This window comes from Chamaea fasciata, unplaced genomic scaffold (genome assembly GCF_029207755.1).
Source record: "Chamaea fasciata isolate MVZ Bird 193981 ecotype frontalis unplaced genomic scaffold, bChaFas1.0.hap1 SCAF_18, whole genome shotgun sequence".
NCBI classification, from domain to species: domain Eukaryota; kingdom Metazoa; phylum Chordata; class Aves; order Passeriformes; family Sylviidae; genus Chamaea; species Chamaea fasciata.
The window spans coordinates 2,100,045-2,122,959 of NW_027094103.1; the positions used below are offsets into that span (position 1 = coordinate 2,100,045).

The 22,915-nt window shown below is 45.1% G+C and overlaps 2 protein-coding genes across 2 annotated transcripts; both read left to right on the forward strand.

Moving 5' to 3' along the window:
• Nucleotides 1-522: 522 nt before the first annotated feature.
• SLC2A11 (solute carrier family 2 member 11) lies at nt 523-11,271 on the forward strand. The gene is made up of 12 exons (XM_066199936.1): nt 523-605; nt 2,390-2,488; nt 3,031-3,191; nt 4,613-4,737; nt 5,418-5,547; nt 5,867-6,015; nt 6,744-6,931; nt 7,212-7,322; nt 7,868-7,969; nt 8,093-8,168; nt 9,066-9,193; nt 9,817-11,271. The coding sequence occupies exons 1-12, from the start codon at nt 585-587 to the stop codon at nt 10,015-10,017; spliced, it is 1,491 nt and encodes a 496-aa protein (XP_066056033.1). The 5' UTR covers nt 523-584; the 3' UTR covers nt 10,018-11,271.
• A 2,624-nt stretch (nt 11,272-13,895) lies between these two features.
• LOC136298865 (solute carrier family 2, facilitated glucose transporter member 11-like) lies at nt 13,896-21,662 on the forward strand. Its single transcript, XM_066199938.1, has 11 exons — nt 13,896-13,991; nt 14,801-14,961; nt 15,459-15,583; nt 16,483-16,612; nt 17,003-17,151; nt 17,944-18,131; nt 18,449-18,559; nt 19,162-19,263; nt 19,607-19,682; nt 20,016-20,143; nt 20,524-21,662. The coding sequence occupies exons 1-11, from the start codon at nt 13,896-13,898 to the stop codon at nt 20,728-20,730; spliced, it is 1,473 nt and encodes a 490-aa protein (XP_066056035.1). The 3' UTR covers nt 20,731-21,662.
• Nucleotides 21,663-22,915: the final 1,253 nt, after the last annotated feature.

The window sequence follows — 22,915 nt, forward strand, 5'->3', positions numbered from 1 at the left end:
GGAGCACAGCCTTTCCAGCAACAGCTGGATTGCCTATCTGTCACCAGGACATACACAGGAGCACAGGGAGAGGCCTTGGATAACCAGGGATTTGAAAGGCTTGGGCTTCATTCATTCCTGTCACTGATGGGACCAAGGGAAATAGTCTGGTTTGTCTTTCAGGTCCTAGATTGTGTTCCAGGACAGATCCAATCAGGAAAAGAAAAATTGTACTTCGCTTCTGCTTTGATCACACTTAATCAGAGAAGTGATACTGGTAGCTGTGCCTGATGCTCTGAGAAGGAGTTGGTGTTGTAAATCACACTGGCCTTCAAGAGGGTTTACACAGATCTGGATCTTGGAGAATCATTTCCCTGGACTGTCATGGGCTTTCAACAAAATGAATTGAACTGTCTTGCTAATGAACTTGCAGCTCAGTTTTGGGAATGTAAATCAGCTGGCAAAACACCTGCCAAATCAAGTGTCTTATCCTAGCGTAATAGGTGACTAAATACACATTCCTGTGCTGGAGATTTAAATAATCCTTTAGAGCACCGTGAGAGTACCAGAGGCTTTGGCAGACAGAGGAAAACCTACGAAAGAGGATGAACAAGCTGCAGAGACTGGTAAAACATCTATTTTACTGTAATTATTAACTGGTTTTGTTTTTTTAATTTGAATTTTTATAAGGTTGTGTAAGTACTGTCAGATTTGCATAGAATTCTTTTTCCAGTTCATCCCAGTCCTTGGGATAAAGCTGGCAGACTAATGGCTCTGCTGGCAGCTGCACACCACCACGGTGGCTGGGAAAAGAGTGCACAAGCCGGGTGCTACAGAAAGCTTGGGAAGGTCACTCTGTAAAAACTGCTCAGCTCTGAGCACAGAGGTGTTTGCCGGCCCCTGAAGGGAGAAACAAATCATTTTGCTTTAGCTCATGGTCACAAAAGAGCTCTGTGATACACGACTTGATAGGGGATGTACTCTGTAATGAAAGCAGGGAAATGAACAGAAGGAGTGGTATATTCCTAGACATTGCAAATGAAAAAGAAATGTGCTACTGTAGGGAGAAGAAACTGTCTCTCACCTGGAGAACGAGAATAAGTAGGAATAGCAGAGATCTGCGGTGCCCAATCCTTAGCTCAGCTCTCAGTAACAAGACAGGGAAGTGGTGTAGCCACGGAAAGTGCAAGCGAAATGTATCTGCTGCTAGCTGGGACAGCAGGGCTCAGTCTCCTCTTGCTGCAGGCTTGGAATAGCCTGCCTTTATTTCTGTCCTGGGAGAACATTCTGTCCTGGGCTGGTATGGAAGTTATTTAGAAGAAAACACTTTGAGGAAAGGGAAAAAAATCCAAGATTATTTGAATTTGTGGTTTTTAGAACTATTGTGAGATTAGACCCAAATTTCCTTTTCTTTGGTGGATAGCTCTGGAAGAAGAAATGGAGCAGGTAAAGCAGAAGGAGGTCCTCAGCTTTGGGTTATTTAAGTTCTCAGGGTCACTGGGGTCGTATTCATGTAGCAAAACACGATCTGGCCTGAGGTGCCCTGCACTGACTGGCAAAGAGCCGAGCCTGAGCATGGGCTCTTAGTGTTACACCAGAGCTTTCCCAGCGGGAGGGGTTTTCCAGCAGGGGGCTGGCAAAGGCCATCCTGGCCTTGAGACACCCAGAATATTGTGCAGGGGTGTCAGGTTAAAGACCAGGGGCCCCCAGCATGCTCAGAGTAGTCTTGAGATGTGGAGCAGAGCTCCCAGTCCTAAGACCCCCTCAGGGCACATCTTGCCTGTCACAGGATTGCACCTACCGATGGGGAAACCAAAGGCAGGGGCACAAAATAGTGGGAAAAAGCTGTATGTTTTTGGTTGTCAGCCTGCCAGTGAGCTGTCAGCTGCTGAGCTGGGCCAGCCAGGACAGCTTGTTCTTCACCCTTTAAAAAGTCAGGAGCCATCACTATTGCAGCAACAGCCGATCCTGCGATGCTGCATGAGGCAGCCCATTCCCCTGCCCGTGCTTCCCAAGGCTCAGCTGTGTCCTAGAGGACATTTCTTCACAAGTGTTGCCACTTGCTCACTTGGCTATATGAGCAAATGGCAATACTCATAAAGAAATGTCCTCAAGGAGACCTTGGCATAGGAACCCCCTGTGTGCCACATACTTCACCTGTATCATAACGCTGGATACACAGTTATAGACTGCTAAACATTGTCTGCTCTGTACAACAAGTGCAGCATCACAGAAATGACACTCTAATCTAAAATATGGGTTATTATCAGGAAAGGACAGAAATAATAGAACACCAAGGAGTCCCAAAAGCACATGGCTGTGGGAAATCCCCCAGCTTAAAGTCTGAATGTCTTTTGGATGATTTTATTCTGTGCAAGGAAGCCATCCATTGTCTGCCCCTTTTCTTCAGCTTCAGAACAAGATCCTGATCCTGACGATATGTGCTGCTGGGATTGGAGGCACTTTCCAGTACGGTTACAACATCTCCATCATCAATGCCCCAGCCTCAGTAAGTGCTGCTGGCCCGGGTGCCTCCCCCTTGACAGATCCTTCCGTGGCTCTGTTGGGCTGTGAACACTGGTGTGCCACTGGAAATCTGCAGGCTGCTGCTGCTGCTGAGGGATAGAAAGCAAGGAAGTGTTTTTCCCTCTGTATAATTCACATCTGGAGTACAGGACTTTGTTGTCAAAAGCCACCCTTAAGCAGGACCTAGTGCCACAAGAGTTTATTCAGAAGATTTGTTTCAACTGCTTTAGCAAAATTCTAATTCTAGGATTTTCCAACCTGCATCCTTTGAAGTTGATTTTTGCCCTTAGATTGAAAGTGAGGCCCATTAAATCAATTTTTAAATTATCAAAAGTAACTACATAGAGTTATAAACCAACTGCGACTTTTCAACAGCAGCAGTTTTACACCCTAAACTCTTTGCTAAAAACCCCTCTAAGGAGACTGGAAGCATAAACACAGGATAAATAGATATATTAGTAAGAGAGCTTTTCTCTGTGTCCTTCACCTCTCTGGTGGTCCTGCAGCCCTGTCCTTCTCTCTCAGTACATCCAGACGTTCATGAACACGACGTGGCTGGAGCGCATGGGAGCTCCCCTGGAGAGCAACGTGATCCTGCTGCTCTGGTCCTTCACTGTCTCTGCCTACCCCCTGGGAGGCCTCACTGGGGCTGTGGTTGCTGGTCCCATGGCCATCATGCTGGGCAGGTAAGAGGTGCTGGGCTTTCATTTGAGCTTTGCAGCTTCCCTTAGTCCAAGAGGAATCAGGAGCCCCGCAGCAAAATACGCACCATGGTAAAAAATAATGAAAACGGGTTTTGTATCACAGATCAGTCTGCCGTAAACACTCTGGGCTGGTGGGGAGAAACAACTTGACAGGACAGTATTTCATATCTCAAAACTCAGCGGGGAACGTTTTTTTCTCCACATTACCTTCACATCACATTCCAGCCCATCTGAGGTGCCACAAGGATTTCAGCTCAATTCCTTATCACAGTACCCACCTACATAATATCTATCATTTTTGTGCCCAGTTTTCTGCCGTGTTTTTAAATGGGAAATCACAATGGAGACTAGGGATTTTTCTTCAAAATGAACTGTGGGAATGACACTAGAAAAACAGAGGGTGCTTAAAAAGAGCAGTGGTTGTATCCCAGCTCCTCATGTCTCACAGGCTGTGTATCCACATTTTGGTCTGAAATATTTCAGGAAGTATGCAGTAAATCTCCACAGTGGGATTTTTTTCTCTGTGCTCGTGTCTCTGAAAAGCGTCTGTCTTACCTCCTGTATCTTTCGTACACAGCTCTATCCCCAGTTCTCTCCAGAAAATAACCAAAAAAACCAAACCAATGTTACCAACATAAACTAATAGGAAATTAGATTTTACCTCCCTATCTCTTGACCCCAAGGTTTTCCTCCATGTGCTATCACTTTAGTTTGCTCCTCTTATATGATGAAGGAGACCCCATTATGGTTTGAGGTCCCATGACTTACTAGTTTCATGGTTATGAAGACCTGAGAGAATATGGCTTCCTTAATCCATTAAAATTTTTGAGATTTCACCCTGTATTACTTTGGAATCAAATCATATTCCATCATAAATAAGAGAAACAAAGACTGACCGGTAAGGCAATGGGCCGGGACTAGAGGGAATTTCTGGCAATAATAATAATAAAAGTATGGGTCAATAGAACTCTTTCCCCCCCTGGTTTTCAGCAGAAATTTCTCCTGACACACATGAAAACTTTCTGACAAAATTTCACGCCGATTATACTATTACATTAAAAAATGCCTGTTTCAACAAATTAGCATTTTCAGACCAAAATGCTGATGGCTCACTGCAGGAATATTCCTCTCCATTCAAATGGAAACTGCGTGTGAGCACAAGAGCCCTGAACCTGGGGGAGAGCCTGGTGGTGCCCTCAGAGAGCCTAAAGGCAGCGGTGCAGGCACAGCCTGCGGCACACAGACACCTCCTGCAGGGCTTGGATTAACCAGGATATTCTGTGAGAAGGCTGAGCAGCCCATCTGGAGCTCCCAGGCCTGGCAGGTGCCTCCTGCCACGGGAGGTGTTTTATCCGGGAACTGAACCTGACACACGTGCTCACAACTGTCTTTTCTCCCGGAAGGAAGATGTCCCTGCTGTTGAACAACGTCTTTGTGATCATAGCTGCAACCTTGTCTGGCTTCAGCCGAATGGCCAAATCCTTTGAAATGATTATGCTCAGCAGATTTTTTACTGGCGTGAATGCAGGTACGGCAACATGAGAAATACAGAAGGATGAAGGTGGTAACAATTAGAAGAAATTTAAGTAGGAATGATCCAGGATATTGAAGGAATTAATCCTTTAGGCTGATCAGATACGTGTAAGTGAATTAAGAAGTTGTATATACAGATTTTTTACTCTGCTTCTAAGGGCTTTCTTTTAAAGCATACACAGGCAATGGGAGTTTGTGTACTACACATAAGCATCTCTGTGCACAGGGAAAATTTGAGCTGAAAATGGATCCCAATCTGCTTGTAAGAATGTCAGTCACTCACCAGCACGAGCACCAACACAAAAGCTTTTGTGGAAGTTCATCCCAGGAAATGATCAATATAAGGGACTTAAAATATGATATTCCCCTCAAAAGGGGGAAGTCAAGGGAAACATTGCATATAACCTTGGATTTGGTGCTGAGAAGACCATAGGACTGAGGCCCTGACAGGTTTCAGTTTCATTATCCACGGCTACTGATGAATATGTGTGTTTAGTTACACAAGGGACAGGGGTGAAATTGAAGGTTTGGGTAAATAACAAGCGCTGGTAGATTAGTTATCACATGGCCTGCAACAGAAGAGTGCAGCTGGGCAACCTCGAGAGATGGCTGACCGCATTTATTCTTGTCTCCTCTGCCCACAAGCTGAGCTCAGCATTTCTCTGCCTTGCCCAGGTGTAAGCATGAACATTCAGCCCATGTACCTGGCAGAGAGTGCCCCAAAGAAGCTCAGAGGAGCTGTGGCCTTGACCTCTGCGTCCTTTACAGCCCTGGGGCTGGTGCTGGGACAGGTTGTTGGACTCAGGTAATGTAAAGCAAGCAGCCCACTCATTAAATCCTTCCTTCCTTCCTTCCTTCCTTCCTTCCTTCCTTCCTTCCTTCCTTCCTTCCTTCCTTCCTTCCTTCCTTCCTTCCTTCCTTCCTTCCTTCCTTCCTTCCTTCCTTCCTTCCTTCCTTCCTTCCTTCCTTCCTTCCTTCCTTCCTTCCTTCCTTCCTTCCTTCCTTCCTTCCTTCCTTCCTTCCTTCCTTCCTTCCTTCCTTCCTTCCTTCCTTCCTTCCTTCCTTCCTTCCTTCCTTCCCCAGGCTGTGAAACTACTGTGTAAATTGTGTTTGTTTTTCTCTAGGGAGCTCCTAGGAGGGGAGGAGAGCTGGCCATTCCTTTTAGCAAGCAATGTGGTTCCTGCCCTGATCCAGCTCACAGCTCTGCCTTGGCTCCCTGAAAGTCCCAGATATCTCTTGATTGACCGTGGAGACAAAGAATCCTGCATCTCTGGTGAGTCCAGGGTGACTGTTAGCTCCTTACAGAACATGTGAGACTTGGGCCCCAACATTTTTGGAATGGTGTCACAAATTTTACATGTAGGAAGTTTCATATCAAGTTGTAAATATGATCACTTCCTCCTTCCAAACTAAAGAACATTCTACAATCTTAAATATATTTTTTCTATTGAGGTAATTCAAAGGCATCTTCCTACAATAGACTTATTTGCTACAGTAATAGGGTCAAAAGGTAAGACTTGTGTTCACAATGGCAAATATGTTTTGTAACTATGAAGTGAAATAAATGCCAGTTGAAGAGCTCAGGATCAAATCTGAAGCCAATTCATATTAAAGGATTTACTTAGATTTGTGGCATACAAATCCTCATATGCAGAGTGGTTGGAGTTATTTTGTGGGAAATATGTGCTGTGTACCAAGAACATCCTAATGCCTGCATTTCCCGGGGGAGGCACTTGAGATCTGAGTCAGAAGCATGGCTGCTAAAATGGCACTGTTGGGAAATACTCAGTTGCCAAACAACGGTGAGGGATTTGAACTCCCTTTCCCCCAAATCTTTCAAGTGGCTGCACCATAGCTGATCAACTCTGTGAAGGTCACAGCATGATCATAGGCTCTGTCCTGCAGCTTTCTGCAGCCATCACCTGCTGCTCAATCCCTCACCCTGCAGAGCAGCGCACTGAAGACAAGGCCCAGGAGTAAGAGGTTCCCTTGTCCTTGCAGCGCTGCAGAAGCTCAGAGGCACCAGTGACCTGAGTGCAGAGCTGGAAGAGATGCTGGCAGAACAGGCTGCTGTTAAAGGCCAGAGAGCAAAGAACCCGTGGGAGCTGTTCCAGAACCCAGCTCTGAGGTGGCAGCTGGTGAGCATCGTTGTGCTGAGCAGTGCCATGCAGCTCTGCGGGAATGACTCGGTGAGCAGCCTGGGTCCTGGGATGTGGCTGGGACCTCTTGGGCTCAACGTTCTGGCAGCAGGAAAGGAATGAATAGCGTCTCTCTGCCTGTGGAGATCTTCAAATGCCAGATGTTTGGTTCCCAAAATACACCTGTGCATTATGGGGAGATTCAGAAGGATGCTGTCACAGTAGCCTGTGTGACAGCACGTTAGTCACTCTGCATGGTCCTTCAGGAAAAACAAGGAGGTGTATTTTCAGATGTCTTCCCTTACTGCTTTCTCCTTTCCTCTCTTCACAGATGTATTTTTATGCAGCTTACGTGTTCCAAGAGGCTGGAATTCCCGAGGACAAAATCCCCTATGTTGTAATCGGCACGGGAAGCTGTGAGCTGATCACTTCTGTCACTTGTGTGAGACTCTCAATGCACTCTGGTGACATGCAGCCTCTGTGGGCAGGGAGGAGGCTGCTCATTACAAATTTGGGGTTTACATTGCTTTTCATGCCAAGGAAGCCCTTCAGGCACAGGAGCCAGGCTGTCTGTCAGCAGCCCCAGCCAGATAGGTCAATGCAGAGGTATTTGATCAGACATTGCACTGCCATGGCTGTCTGAAGTCTCTAACAAGCGTAACTCTCTTGCTTTGTGTTCATATGGATGGTGGCAGAGTTTAGGTGCAGCTGGGGCATTCTTATCACCCCTCAACACCCTTCTTGCCTGACTCTTGCCACCAGAACTTTCTTTTGAGGTTTGTTTGTTTTTTGTTTTTTGGTTTTTTTTTTAGCTGTGAAGCAGACAACATCCTGAAGGTTATTGTAGAGCGAATTGGGCATGGAGTACTGAAAGGGAGAGAGGAAAGCGAATTGGGCATGGAGTACTGAAAGGGAGAGAGGAAAGAGGCAGGAAATATAAATGCAGGTTAAAGATCTTGCTTTATTTCACTGTGTTACTTTGTGCAGAACATGATTATAGACTACGCTGGTCGGAGGCCGCTGCTGCTGGGGGGATATATCTTCATGGCAGGATGGGCCATTGTCTTCATGGTCGCTCTGAGCCAGCAGGTAACAAATTTAATGGATTATTTAAGTGGAATGGAGTTGGGCTTTGCCTTTTATGTGACTGGGGTGTTCAGTGGTGGCAAATAAGTGCCCTCACTGGTTTTCCATTGGTCTCTGTGGCTGTAGACTCAGATTAGCTGGATGCCTTATCTCAGCATGGCCTGCATTTTCGCCTATATCCTGAGCTTTGGAATCGGACCAGGTCAGTTCCCTCAGTGTTTTCAGTGAAACTTTTGGGTACTGCAGGGGTTTGGAGTTGTGTGCAGGCATCTTATGGAAACTCTCAGACCCTCTTTAGCTGCAGCATACTCAGAGGAACGAGGCAATTTCTGCTGCTGGTGTTTGGCTGTTTCACAGGGGTTTGTGTGTCCCTGGTGAGTTAGAGTTGGGCAGGGCCAGGCTGTGCCCATTTCTCTCTCTGTCATATTCCCCCTCAAAGTCATCTTGGCTATTAGGCCAAGGTACTTGGAAGTGATTCTTGGCTTAAGCAGATGACAAGCTTTTGATTTGCTGCCCAGTCCATTAGGGCTGTAAACCAGCATTTCTAATGCTTCACTTTAATCCTAGAAACTGTTGGCTATGCCGTCTGATTATTTTCTTGCAGATACCTGGAAGCACAATTTCTATGTCTATTTGTTAGCCCACTAATGTGCCTTTCTGTGGCAGAATCCACGAGTTTCTGGGGGTGGGCAATACACAGGATGTTGGGGATGTTTGCATGGTGAATATATAGATGTGAGACTCTGTTGGCTCACATGAGTTTGAAGGAAGGTAGGTAAGAATAGGACCAAGCTGCCAGTGTCACATGCCACACAAGTTGGCAATAATTTCTTGTCTCAGTCCCTACAGTGCCATGGGGTTGAATTAATTATAAGCCTTTCTCAACGTTGGGTCCTGGGAAGAATAATGTGGATTACAAAATCTTTCTTGGCAGTTCATTCTAACATGAGAAAGTTTGAATAATTACCCACTCCTTAATATTTAACCTAAAAATTCACCTCTTATACTCCATGTTGGGTTTTTTTCTTAAGATGTGTTCTCTTGTTTCTAATGTAATGTCAACAACATTATTAAACTTTCTTGCCATTTCTTTTTCCAGCTGGTGTAACAGGAGTTCTGCCCACAGAGGTTTTTGATCAAATGTCCCGACCAGCTGCTTACATGATCTGTGGCTCCCTGCTCTGGTTCAACCTGTTTCTGGTTGGAACAGCCTTCCCATTCATTGTGGTGCGTTCCCAAAGCAAAGCAGCTCTTTAGTGTTCTGTACAAGAAAGACGCTCTGGTAGTGACCAGGGAAAGAGAATATTGCAAGCAGCATGACAGCACTTTATTGAAAAGTATCTTTCTGAGGACAGTGGCCAGAACTCCTTTAAACCAAACTTTCTCCATGTCCCTATGGTGATTTCTGATTTGAGGTTGGGAGCGGAATCATTTGGGGGATGGATGAACAATATTCCTCACCTGTCCTCAGTTGAGAGCAGCTGGAACTAAAGATGTGATGTAACGTCCCTTTGCCAGACTCTGGCACCACTCCCTAAGATGATTCCTGAAGCAAAAGGGAGCAGAACTCCACAATATATATTCCGGTCTTATTTCCTACTGAGGCCTCCCATGCTTTTCAACTATATGTAGAGAAAAACAGAAATAGACATTTCAAAATACTGTTCTTGCTATGTCCAATTTCCCAATCTGTGCTGGGAAGCTGTAGCATCTAGGCATGTGATGCCCTCATCAGGATTCACAGAAATCATCCCTGGGTGAATTTAGACTGTGCAGGAAGAGGGATTAGTGGCCTTTTTGTCATCATACAGAATGTCACCAACACTGTCTTGTTCTTTCCTCCTCCTCAGAAAAGTCTAGCACATTTCTGCTACATCCCATTCCTCACGGTCTGTGTCTGCACTGCCCTCTACGTTTGGTTTTTCCTTCCTGAAACAAAGGGAAAGTCCTTCCTGGAAATCTCGGAGGAGTTCAGGAAACGGAACTTCAAAACTAAGACCCGTGCAGGTTACTATAAAGGCCCTGAGGAGATCAAAACCACCACATTGTAGCAGAAGAAAGGAAGATGGTATCTGGGGGAATTCTGCAGTGAATTCAGCAGTGACTACGTGCCCTTGCATGGACACAAAGAGAAGTTAGGGACAATGTATTACTCTTAGGTTCTTAAGTTCACTTTGAGAACATACACTTGAACTGATAAATCCAAGCAAAAGTTCAATGATCTGTTCTCAACTTTTAGTACTGAGTAACACATGCATATTTTAGAATCCATATCAGAGAGTGACAGAATGGCGCCTTATTCTCTTATCATAATACAACACCATGTAATGCTTTAGGAAATGCCTTCAGAAATCCCCCAAACAGTAACTTCCATCTCAGAAGCGCTTCTTTCCTTGCCCCTGAATCTGGGCTTTCTAACACAGAAATTAATGCGATTAAATTCTGGTTTCAGACACCAGATGAAATTTTCAGTACCTTGTCTTGGTGCTCCCGTTGTTTCTGTTATTAAGTGATTTCAAATAGACCCCTGCTTGTTAAGCAATAGTGAGCAGTTAATTATTTTCAGCTATAAAAACATGTGACAGATGGATTAGAAAGAAATCTTCTAGCACTTGCTAAGTGGCTTATTACACAACAGACTTTTGGGCATTGTTTTGCCGACTTATTTATTCTGGACTGGATCTCTTCATGGTTTGTTTGTTGTCTTCCAGTCATATGTTGTAAAGCACAAGTAATTCTTCTGCCCAGTTTGTTCTGCTCCCACAGACACTGTTGGTGCATTTTGTAGTTTTACACCCGTGCTCTGCTGAGGTTAAGTGTGGTGAGGAGCTGGCATGGCAGCAGCTTATTTTGGATGTGGATCTTTAGATCACACCACAATGTTCTCTGCAGCATGCCCTTGTTGTCTCTGTAGAGCACATTGGCAAAGACCCAGATGTGACATTGATTCCTTTTAGTTAACCTGATACAGAGCAGGGCAACACTCCTCATTGAATGTGGCCTTTCACAGGCATTGGCCTGACTGGTTAAGTTTCTTCCCGTTTCTTCTCAAAGTCATAATCAAGCCACCTCTTTTCTTTTGACTTTGTTTGTATGAGAGTGCTTGTATTTGCAACAAAGAAGAGCACGCACATTTTCAAAATAAGTAGGTAAAGTTTCTTTCAGTGTATTTTTAAACTACATTTTATAGACAAGTGCAGCATTTTTGAATAAAAAGACTGTAAACATTTCTGGAGTGTATTACTGTCATGCTGGGCATGAGTGGAGCAGCAGATATCAGAAGAGGAGTCTGTGCAAGAACTCTCTTTCACTACCCAAAGTTTATAACATATGAAAAATAAAAGTAAACCTTTTTCCTTTGTGGTTGCTGCTATTTTAGAAGTCATTAATCTATAGACAGGGGCAAGAGCAATTAATCTTCTCTTAGAAAACACAGATTTTGAAGTGTGCAGGATTTTGAGACAAGACAATCAAGAGCAGGGCTCCATAGAATTGGGAACTGAAGAGATACTTTTCATTACTATAGTTTGGAGAGAGCAGTGAGGGGCAGATGGAAAGAGTGAAACACAAAGTCAAAGCAAAAAGTACAACTACCATCATGACGGTAGCAAAACACTCTGTCATTCCTTCAGTGAGGAACAAACAGAAATGAAGCAGAGAAGAGTGAAGAAAGGAAGCAGATCAGTGGGGAGCATGCAGGGTAGGACGCAGGGGTGGATGAGGAGACTGCCTGGGCAGGGAGAGGCCTGGCTGACCCTGGAACATACAGGTCAGAGAAGAGAGAAGTCCTGCAGTGTCCAGAGGTCCTCACCTTGGCCACTTCTGTGGCCACTCCCGTGAGTCAGGACTGTGCCTTTTCCCAGAGCCCTGCAAGGGCAGAGGCCATCTGCACCTGCCAGGATGAAACAGGCTTGGTCAGAAAGGATACACATTTACTCGACATCCTGACTTTTAGAGCCAGTCCTGCAAGTACATGTGGCAGAAAACATGAATTCCAGCTTTCAGCGTTTTTTTCTGACTGTGGCCTGAAATCAGGGGTCTATAGACTGATTAAGCAAACACAAACAGTGGTTACATTTCAGTTGGTCTAAGTTGTTAAATTTTAATTGAAGCATTTAACAAGGAGGTTAATTGATACTGAATTAAAACACCTTCAACTGAGAAATCTATTACAATTGTTCACATTTTCTTACCATATGAAGTGTTAGGCAAAACCACATCTTGGAAAATGATCCTCAGCGACTCAAAGTTGATATCACTGTTTGCAGAACAGATAACTGTGCACTGTTGGATTGATTGAAAGCCATCAACACTAGAGAAAACTAGTACTGCTGCTGTCCTCAAACACTCATCCTTTGCATAAGCCAGCTCTCACTCGCAACCCGACCGGTGTTGGGGTTCTTCCAAAGACACACAGCAGCCTAGCTTGGGGAGCCACCAAGGACAGCCACTCACCAGGAGAAGGAATTCCCCCCTGAGCTGTTGGAATAACTTGTAAAAGCCTTTTAACAGAACCATCTTGGACACTGCTAGATAAAGAGCCCCTTTGAAAATTATGGATAAAACTAATGGTTTTACAGTCAGGATTTAAAACTGATATTAAACTTTCCTAGCATCTGCTATATATTGTAGGGATACAGACTTGAACTTTCGGCCAATGACCATTACTCTGGATGAGTCAATTGATCAGTCAGCTGATAATTCAACAGTTGGATGCACAGGCATTGTCTGTCTCAGCCAAGTTGGGCTTAAAAAAGCTTTTCTGAATTTGGGCTCAAGGTAGCAGTCGGGAACTTTCCCTTTGAATGTGATCACTGATTACCCAGCCCATGACTTGGGGAGTCCAAGCCAGCCGACTCCAGTTTGCACCAGTCCTTGGACTTCAGCTTCTACCAGTGCTTTCCTTGCTGTCCTTTACTCGTCTCCCGCAGCTCTTACTGTCCACAGCTGCTGCCAGAGCACGCCCAGAGCCCTGGCAGGAGCACACAGCTCACCAGCTATCCTCTGCTTCATCAGTAACCAACACAACAGCAACAAACCACATAGCAAGAACTTCATGACAAACCAAAGGGAGTGTAAACACTGCAAAAGAACACAATGACGTATTGAAATATTGTCTCAGGCTCCTCTTTCTCTGTATAAAAAGGAACTTTTCCCAAAGCAGCCAAAGAAAGCATCAGGAAAGATCTATACTGCAAGCAGGGATGACTAACCTTGCATGCAAGTTGGTGTGAAGACCTTTGATGCCCATTGGAGCAATGACATTCCCCTGATTAGAAATCAGCTTGTAAATGCTTGGCAGTCATTGTTTGAGTATGAAATATTCCAGGCATGGAGGTGCAGCATCACACTCTCGTTGCTGGCCAAAATATCCCCAGGACAGTCAGTAACAGGGAGCAGAGGCAGTGGGAGAGGTTGAGGTGCATGTACTGCAGTCCTGTATTCTTAAGCCTCTTATCAGAGAGTTCTAAGAAAAGGTGAATAAACTATGAAACCAGGAATTGCACTTCAATCCTCAAATGTTTATCCAGTCTCAGCCAAGTCACTGAGCAAAATATTCACTTAGGTGAGATACCAAGTGGGAAAGGAGGACAAATAGGTGGAATTGTTCACAAAATGCTTGCACATTGCACTATGCTCCCACAACTATGACAGTGCAGATTAAGACGGCCAAAGCTGAAGACAGAAGCACTGAAGTGTGTAACTGGGGTCTGGGCGGCATCTGTGAGCTTTGTCTCTACTCAGTGTTCTCGCTGCCCTGTGCTTTAGTAGCTGTGGCTTCCCATTGCTGGCTCCTTGATCTCAGAGGAGGCAGGTGTGTGGCATTGCTTGCTCAACTGTTAGAGCTCCCAGGGAAAACACAGGACATTTGGAGGCATGTCTGCATAGCTGAACCACTTTGTTTGCTGTTTCTATTCCCTGCAAGAAAATGAGCTACAACCTTTTTCTCCTGGCTTTTGTCCTGGGCCTTACTGGAGCTTTCCACTATGGATTGCAGGTCTCCATTATCAATTCTCCTGCTGAGGTAAGCATGGAGAGCTCAAAGAGTGAGCTACCAGGATTTCACTGTTCTCAGGCATTCATGCCTCTATATGCAATGGCTAACTTTTTGCTTGTGCTTTCAAAGTTAGACTAATCGTGGTTTCTTAGTTCTTAGAGTAGCTGCTACTGCTCTTGTGTTTCATGAGGTGTGAACTTCTGTCTGATGTGAGAGAACTGGGAAAGGGAAGGATGAATGATATCCACAAAGTCAGCCATTTTCCCCTTACTGAGTGGAATTGCTCCCAGGGCATTCTCCTCTCTCCATCACTCAGGGACTCCCTTGTAAGATGTGCTTGACCACACACACTATTTCCAAGTGGTTGTAAGGTGAAATAGGGCAGGAAAAGACTGTAGCTCAAGAGCTGAGGTCAGCACTTGTACCTGTAGCTGGAAAAGGAAAACTGGGGAAGGTGTTTGTCATCCTGAATGGTACCAAGGACACAGAGCTCGTACTATTACCACAGACAAGTGGGAATGGCAGGAAAAGATCGGGTAGAGAAAAAAATCTGTGTTCAGCACAGAAACAGAAGACCAGCCTACCATTCTCTTACCTGCACTCACAGTTGATATTTAATATTGATATATTTATTCATTGGATCTCATTGCTAAAGCATCAGCTCTGTGGATGTTAATGGCAAAATTCCCATTGATTTCATTGGGGCTAAGATGTCAATCAAGGCTATCAATAGAAATGTATCAAAAACACGGATAAGCGGGTAAGAGAATTAAAAAAGCAGTGGAATTATGCAAAAACATGTTGACTGAGTCCATTGTTTTCTTTCTCTTTTAAAGTACATCCAAAGTTTCATCCGTGAGACGTGGCTGAAGAGATATGGCTCCTCTCCCAGTGCCGAGATGATCACTCTGATGTGGTCCTTCATTGTGTCCATTTACAGCATCGGTGGGCTCCTGGGCTCCTCGTCTGCTGGCTACTTGTCTGTTAGATTTGGGAGGTAGGAAGAGTGGTTACACCAGTCATTCTGTTCACACCCACAACTGCAGAAAAGTAAACGCTGTCTCGGGAGAAGCACTGCTTGTAATGTGGCATTGTGAGCAGCTCAGGGCTTCCAGTTAAAGACCAGTATAGTGGAGAATGGAAAATCTGCCAATAACCACAGGGAAAATCGTACCCTCTCCCTTATAAAGTCCAAAGCAAATCCAGTCCGGGGAAGTCATACAAGAAGTACATGCATTTTAAAGAGAATTTCAGAGACAACCACTCACAATGCTTGTTCTCCAGCGTAGATATTGACTCCACTAGAGGAATCCAAACCTTAAACTAACTTATCAGTCTGTGACCAGATTCCCCATTGCCATTTCCCATTTACTTCAGCTGATCTGGGAGGCCAGTACTGAGTCTGTAACCACGGTACAATTCACGCCGCTCCTGTCAGGCTGTGAATGAGGCAGGGGCAGTATTTATGCTCACGTTAATTTGAATGAATTCCAGGAAGAAGACCATGCTGCTTGCCAACATCCCTGCTCTGCTGGGTGCAGCTCTGATGGGACTCAGCCGGCTGTGTGGATCTTTTGAGATGATCATTGCTGGAAGGTTATTTTCTGGAGTCTGTGGAGGTAAATTGGCATTCCCACCTGCGGTATTAAATAGTGGGAAGAGCAGTGGCTGAGGGTCACAAGGATTCACCAGCCTGAGTAAACAGATCACAGATTTTTTTACTACATTCTGCAGAGAACATGATTCTGAGTGCCCAGAAATATAATTAAATTAGTAAGGTATTACATCTCCATTTCTCTTTCTTCTGTCTTTACATCCAGTCCATATAAAAGGTACTGCCAACTTCTGAAAAATCTAAACCATGCAATATTTCAGGGAAGCATGCTCACTCAATAAAGAACTGGGCTCTGTTGTTCCTGTTGCTTTTTGCTGTGGCTGATGATGCCCTCCACATTACAGACAAGGGAACGGTTTTCAAGCCAATTCAATTAGAATTTTCATTTCTAATTTCCAGACGCCTCAGAAGGTTACATTCTGCCACTGCTTTTAATCCCCGAGAAGTTGGATAAAGATAATACTAACCAGAAAAAAAAAATATTGAGAGGATTAATAATTAATTATTTCACTGAGCAAATAGAATGTACAGCATTTACCAGCTTGGTGGTTTCAAGCAGAAAATGAGGCACATAGCATCTGAATAGCCACAGAGAAACGTCATCTGAGACTAGAGGGAGTAACCACAGTCCTGTCTGTATATGTGGCTGTAGGAAACACTGTAAGAGAAGGCCAGCCTGCTGAAGGACAGACTTCCCAGGGGCTCATACTTAGTGAAATATTTAGCAAAGGCACAAGGCCACGGTATGGGGCAAATGCTGCGTGTCAGGCAGCCACATCCTCAGCACAGATAAAAATGTATCTGAGAGCCAACCCGTACAAGCAACGTCCATAGTGGTCTCCTCCAAAACACCAGACCTGTGAGGAGGATTTGCATGGCCCTAAGAGTCCTTTGTCACTGCAGGTTTAGCTCAGAATGTCCATATCATGTTTGCTGGGGAATGTGCTCCACAGAATCTCCGCGGGCTGATTGCCATAACAGCTTCTACCTCCATTGCTGTTGGAAAATTTGTAGGATTTGTTCTGGGTCTCAGGTAAGAGAGTCTGAAACCTACTCCATTTCTTCTGTGATTAAAATACATGCATGTACCAATGCACACCTATGCCCAGTAGCTGCCATTTGGGGCAGTCGGTACCAGCCTGATAACTCACGGATGGTGTCATAAAGGTAATGTGAGCCGATTTGGATCAGAAGCAGAGGGATCAGCCCCTGCAGGTTCTCCTTCAGCGCTTGTGCTGGGACTGTTGGTCCCTGCGAGCCCTCGGCTGCTGCAGGAGGACGCAGGTGGCCTTGCTGCGCCTGGTGGTGGGAGCTGCCGGGACACACCCAGCGGGGCCGGGGGATGACCTCGTGTCTGCAGTGGCTCACAGGGCCGGCACACACAGTCCTCAGCCCCTCTCACACCCTGCTGCTTTTGTTCCAGGGAACTTCTTGGAGTGGAGGCTCTCTGGCCAATTCTCCTGACAGCCAATGTAGTCCCTGTCCTTGTTCAGTTTCTCACCCTCCCCTTCTTCCCAGACTCTCCCCGCTACCTGCTCATTGACCGAAAGGACAAGGAGGGATGTCTCAAAGGTAAGGAAATGGGCCATCAGTCATTCATTTCAGGAAAAGGGGGAAAATCCAGTAAAGCCCCAGATAAGCCTGGCAGAGAGGTACAGGTGGGACAAAGACTCGGTGTTTTGGCTCTGAAAGCACCTTCAGCTTCAATGAAAGTCAGCGTCTTCTGTTTGGATATTAGTGCTCTCTTGGCACTGGTATTTCCCTTACCCTCTGCCAGGGTACTCCAAGGGGGGTGACCACACACAGCTTGTATTTCCAGCAATGCAAATTCTGCCCTGAACAGTCAGAGTGTAGATACAGTACCTTCTCTGTGTGAGAAAGAGAGGCTCTGCAGTGTCATGCTGTATCTGTGAGCATTCCAGTTCTTTGGTAAGCCTGACAGCAGCTATTGACAGAAACTCAGCAACAGCCACTGTGAGTGTTTAACCATCAACAGACAGAACTTGGATGTAAATCTGTCTTTTATATGTAGGAGTCATTTTATCTTGTCTGTGTTCTGGAGTGTGCCCTAGAACTGCACATTTAGAAGAAGGTATTCAGGAAAGGATTGGTAAGAATGAAAGTGTGACTTACATTGAACAACTGTCAGCAGCTATTGGCCAAAGGTGAGGTAATATTAAGATTCATGGGTAAAAACAGACAACAACGATCTGGTTTTGTGTCCTATCTGAGCCCAGATCCCTAGGAAGTTCAAGCAAGAAAAGAGCATGAAGTTCTAATGAGATACTCTGCAAAGCAGGAAATAATCTTCTGGATTCATGTCTGTGCTGGTGAGCTGGGTCACCTCTCCTCCTCTCCTTCCAGCTGTGAAGCAGCTCTGGGGAGATGGGGACTATATGGCTGAGATAAATGACATGCTGTCAGAGCAGAAAGCCATCGGTGGGGAGAAGGCGAAGAGCGTTTGGGACCTGCTCCGGGACAGGGCCGTGCGCTGGCAGCTCATCTCCCTGTTCCTGGTCATCTCCTGCATGCAGCTCATCGGGTTCAATGTGGTACGTGCACTGCTTGGCTCTGCCCTCTGCATGGCTGACAGGCTCCTCCGCAAGGAGCTGGGAATGACTGCAACAGTGCCCTAAGGAGGCATCTGTTGTTACTGTTTATTACAATCTTTTCCCCTGGAAGTCTGGGCCTTGGGATAAGTCAAGAACTGTGTTTTGGCAAGTTTCTTCTGAAGGCATTTCTATGGACTACCCTGTTGTGATGATTTTCTATTTTGTTAAGGTCTGGTTAGTATTCTGCCCAAAAAGACAGACGCTGCTGTGAACGTGGCCACATGTGTACAGCTTTCATGAATTTCTCTTCTTTCCAGGTTTACTTTTATGCATACAGTATCTTTACAAAGGCTGGAATCCCCCCTGCCCAAATCCATTACGTCTCCCTGGGGGTTGGGACTACTGAGATCCTCTCCACAGTTCTGTGTGTAAGTGGCTTTTCAGCTGAATTTTGTTCTGCTGTAATACATTTCCCATTTTGATCTTTAGAAATGCTGTAAATGGAGCTCCAGGAATCAAATTTTTGCAACAAATCAACCATGAAACCGATCAGATAAAATCCTCTCCCCACACCCTGCAAACATGGACATTTCTATTGAGCTTCTGGAAAGAGTTGAGAGTCTTTCTGTCAAAACCACAACCCACTGTGGGCCAGACTTGGGAGTCCCAGTTCCCCCCTAGAGGAAGGGCAGGTGTCATTTGTCAGTAGGACTCAGGCTGTAGGAATCACAGCAATTAGCAGTGTAAGCCTTCCTGCCTGGCTCTCCTTTGCCTGCAGAACACCCTCCTCTGCCCAGCCAGTGCTCCCTGCAGCCCTGCACCTCCCACCTCCTGCTCCACCCCACAGCTCCTGGTCCTGCTCAGGCTCCCCAGATGCCTCTCCTCACCCTCCCAGAGAAGGTGCTGCTTCCCAGTCCCCAGTGGCCCGGTGATTTCCTGCCTGGCCAGGGAAGGCAGAGACTGGAGCAGCTCACCGGTGCCTGCCCTCAGGCTGTCCCTCGGGGCTGGCAGCATCTCCTCCTGCTTGCAGGGTTTCCTCATTGATCGTGCAGGGAGGAAGACACTGCTGTGGAAAAGCTACACGGTGATGGCCTTGGCTCTCGGGCTCCTCACCGTCACACTCTCACTACAGGTAAGACCCCACTGATGCATTAGAACTGTGCCCACGTTTTATTGTATGCCAGATAGCATGACTATTTCCCTCCCCACAAACCACTTTTTGGTGAGCAGAAGTATTTTTGGGGCTAACCATCATATTCATAGAGGACAGTTCTCAGTCATGTACATATGGATTAAAGACAGTAGCTTTACACAACCAAGATCACTGCCAAGGCCATCTCATGACATTTCCGAAAGAAGAGGAAGTAGATCTATGTTAAACATTGACATACTTAGTAGTGATGAACATTTGTAATGGAGCTAGATAAACAAAATTTTAATTTCTGATTTTATTTGCTTTTCATTTCCTACCACAGGACTCCTTTTCCTGGGTACCATACTGCTCTGTAGCCCTTGTCTTTATTTTCATCCTGAGCTTTGGCATTGGGCCAGGTTGGTATTTTCTACTGGAATAGTTTCATTTATTCACTCATTCCTTTCTCACTGCAGCCTTTAGGAGACATTCCCGGCATAGCTGATCCAAAATAGGCATGAATCCCTACTTCTGAGTCAGTGCAGGTGTCAATATTTCCCTCCATACTATGGTAGGAGGTCAAATACATTTCCTATTGCATTCCTACATGCCCTTTTTCTGAAGAGGCAAGCACCACTTCAGACACTTCAAGGCCGCTTAAAGCCATGAACTTATGCAGCAAAATGAAGTATGAGGTACAGAAGCATCTTGCAAAATTTCTAAGCTTCCTTCTTTCTTCAATATTTTTTCAGGTGGAGTAGTGTGCCCCTTGATCACGGAAATATTTATTCACTCATACAGACCAACTGCTTATGTTTTTAATGGTGTTGTAAACTGGATCCAACTTTTCATCCTTGGATTTGTGTTCCCTTTCATTGTGGTAAGCAAAGTAGGGTGATTGTTTCAGTTCAGAGGAAGTTACACCCCTCTTGAACCCAGAGCGTGCTTCTCTTATCAGTACTTCATGCAACAGACAGAGCCCAAATTAATTGCAGTTCTGATGGCCTCTTCCTTTTTAACCAGGTATTTACTGGAAGTGTAGCAAACCCACAAAATGCTTCTAACTACACAGGTTAGAGCGACATAGGCAACACAGACAGAGGCACCAACACTGTCCGATGTCATTTGCAGCAGGGTTTATATCAACTAAGTCTCTGACCAAGTTCTTTTAGTAAATGCAAACCCAGAAACTCTATATCATAAGAGAAGGGAATAAGATAAATGTTTATGAACACATTTTTTCTCTTTGTTTTCCTGTAGGAAGGTCTTGGTAATTTCTGTTTCATAATTTTCCTGACATACTGTCTGTCCATGGCTATTTTTGTGTTCCTGGTGCTGCCTGAGACCAAAGGAAAGACCATGCTGCAGGTCATGGAGGAGTTCAACCGCCTGAACTACCGTGGGAAGAAGGGACAGGCAGCCCTACAGCAGAGTAACTGCTCAGTGGTGACTGTTACTAGGCTTTAAGAACAAACGCTCCACTTCATGTTTTGCTCTTTTATTACTATAGTGCCCAGAAGTCCCACTAAGCAAGAGAGAATCCATAGATCCACAAAAAAATATCACCTTCAGTACGGGGTGCAGCATGAACTTGGTGGTTCTCTCAAGCTCCTGAAGTATGAGCTGAATTAACTCCCCTGCAGAAAAAAATTAAACACAGTTTCTAGAGAAAATAAGATCTTTGTCAGTTGCTCCAAACTTGCAGTTGTAAACTGAAAACACGGGATCTGCTATTTTCTTGGCAAAACAGGACTCCACAGTTAGGAGAAGTGATTCTGAAAGGTACAGAGGTACAGCAAACTTGCAAAGAAGACAGAGCTTTGACACTGAAATTATCTGCTCCTATTAACAAGTCAGTGCCGATGAGCTTTCCAGAGTAGAAGCTTCAGTTCACAGGAAAAGAAGTGTTTAGCTCTTTAATCCAGTGAAAGAAGTGTGCCTTGCTTATCAGCAGAGGCAGAATCAATATGCAATATTCCCTCCACATTTAGAATCTTGGAGGTTCTATTAGGAAAAACAGGGATATGTCAGCACTGCAGGAAAGCAATGAGCAAAGAAAGCAGAGCAGCAGGAAATCATGAGTGGGCAAATCCAGTGTGCAGATTCTCCTTCCTCATTGGCAATGACTGGGTAGTGTCTCTTCAGCCTGGAGAACACTGGGTTTCAATGGGATTGAGCCCTGAGAGTAACTGGTACTGATGAGACAGAGAAGAGGGACACCTCTCCTGGGGAATTAATCCATATGTGTGACTGCTTCTCTTTCCAGGTCTCTGAATACTTCACGTTTTCATTATAAAACCTGGTAAAAATGGCTTCACGTTTGTGTTCATTGCTTTATAACATGACACATTTTTGGTCTTTTTCATGCTTTACAGTTTTCTGATGAGGAAATAAAAAGCAGTGGCTATAAAAACACATCCTTCTGATTGTGCCTGGATTGATTTTCATTGAATGAAGAGTCAGGGACAGCGTAGACCCCATTTTCTGGGGTGATGTTACTGGGGTCAAGGAATGCTGTGTCTGTCTTGTTCTGGAGATGAGACCTTCACTACCGACTGATGCAGATGCTGCACAATAAATTTTGCAAAAGGGTCTGAATATTGAGCAGCAGTTTCTTTCACAACCCTAAGGCTTGTGCTATTTTATCTTCACATCATGCTCCAGCAGTATTTTCGGCAGTGTCAAAAGCTAATGCCAGGAGCAGGGAGCTTTCCCAACATAGCCATCCCTCCCATGACAATCAACACACTATCAAAAAAACTAGATGAAGTTTATTGTTTCAAGGTTTGAGATCATTGACCGCACAGTGCCACTTTAATAGCCAACATGCATTCCTTCTTCTGGTCAAAAATGCAGGGGAAAAAAAAGAAGCCTTGGAAATGTTTTGAAAAGAAAATATTAGGTAATTGGTTATTTTAAAGGTCCTTACTTGGTTTGGTCTTTCTCAAACTTAGTGGTTCCTAATGAGGAAGTTTTTACGGTCTTACAAGACATTAAAAACTCATTTCCTGATACAAGTCTTTCTACAGCATGGTTGTGTTCAACCTGCCTTACTTCTCCCACTAACAGCTGTCCACAAGAGGGAAAGTGTGGTAAATCATTAACATTGCCATAAACTATCATGGAATGGGAATAAAGGTTGAAGAAGTACTTGTGAATCTGCGGTTCCAGGATCCAGGATCACACGGGTGCAACACAGGGCATCTCTGAAAACAAAATCCCTCCAAGTCCAGGGCACTGGGTGAGCTCCATACTGGGTCTGGAAAATGCACATTTCTTGTAGTGTTCAAATCCTAGGTGGAGGGATGAATCTTGTCCTCTTCTTTAGTGTAGCAGTGTGTCTTTTTGGTTGTGTGAGCTCGATTTCTGCCTGAACACTTCTCAAGCAGTTTCTCTACAGAGAGGCTGACTGGGATTTAGAAAGTCTGTGGCTGCACCCCGAAAAAAACACACTGTTACACTTTAGGAAAATAAATACAAACTGTACTGAGCATTTAAGGTTTGCTTTTTCCATCATCCAGCACTGAACAACAGTGTGAGGCAGTAGGAGGATTCTAGGAGGGACATACACAGCAGGAGGAAGAGGAACAGGGCTCTGCAGGGACTGGGTGATCAACCGGGTGTTAAAAATTGGCCACAGCCAGTGTTTGGA

Excerpts from the sequence above, each read along its gene's own strand:
- SLC2A11 (XM_066199936.1), top strand. The coding sequence starts at position 585 with ATGAACAAGCTGCAGAGACTG. Across the intron at positions 3,192-4,612 it reads ATGGCCATCATGCTGGGCAG|GAAGATGTCCCTGCTGTTGA; the intron begins GTAAGAGGTGCT and ends TTCTCCCGGAAG. Across the intron at positions 6,932-7,211 it reads AGCTCTGCGGGAATGACTCG|ATGTATTTTTATGCAGCTTA; the intron begins GTGAGCAGCCTG and ends CTCTCTTCACAG.
- LOC136298865 (XM_066199938.1), top strand. The coding sequence starts at position 13,896 with ATGAGCTACAACCTTTTTCTCCTGGCTTTTGTCCTGGGCCTTACTGGA. Across the intron at positions 19,264-19,606 it reads CCGTCACACTCTCACTACAG|GACTCCTTTTCCTGGGTACC; the intron begins GTAAGACCCCAC and ends TTCCTACCACAG. Across the intron at positions 19,683-20,015 it reads GAGCTTTGGCATTGGGCCAG|GTGGAGTAGTGTGCCCCTTG; the intron begins GTTGGTATTTTC and ends ATATTTTTTCAG.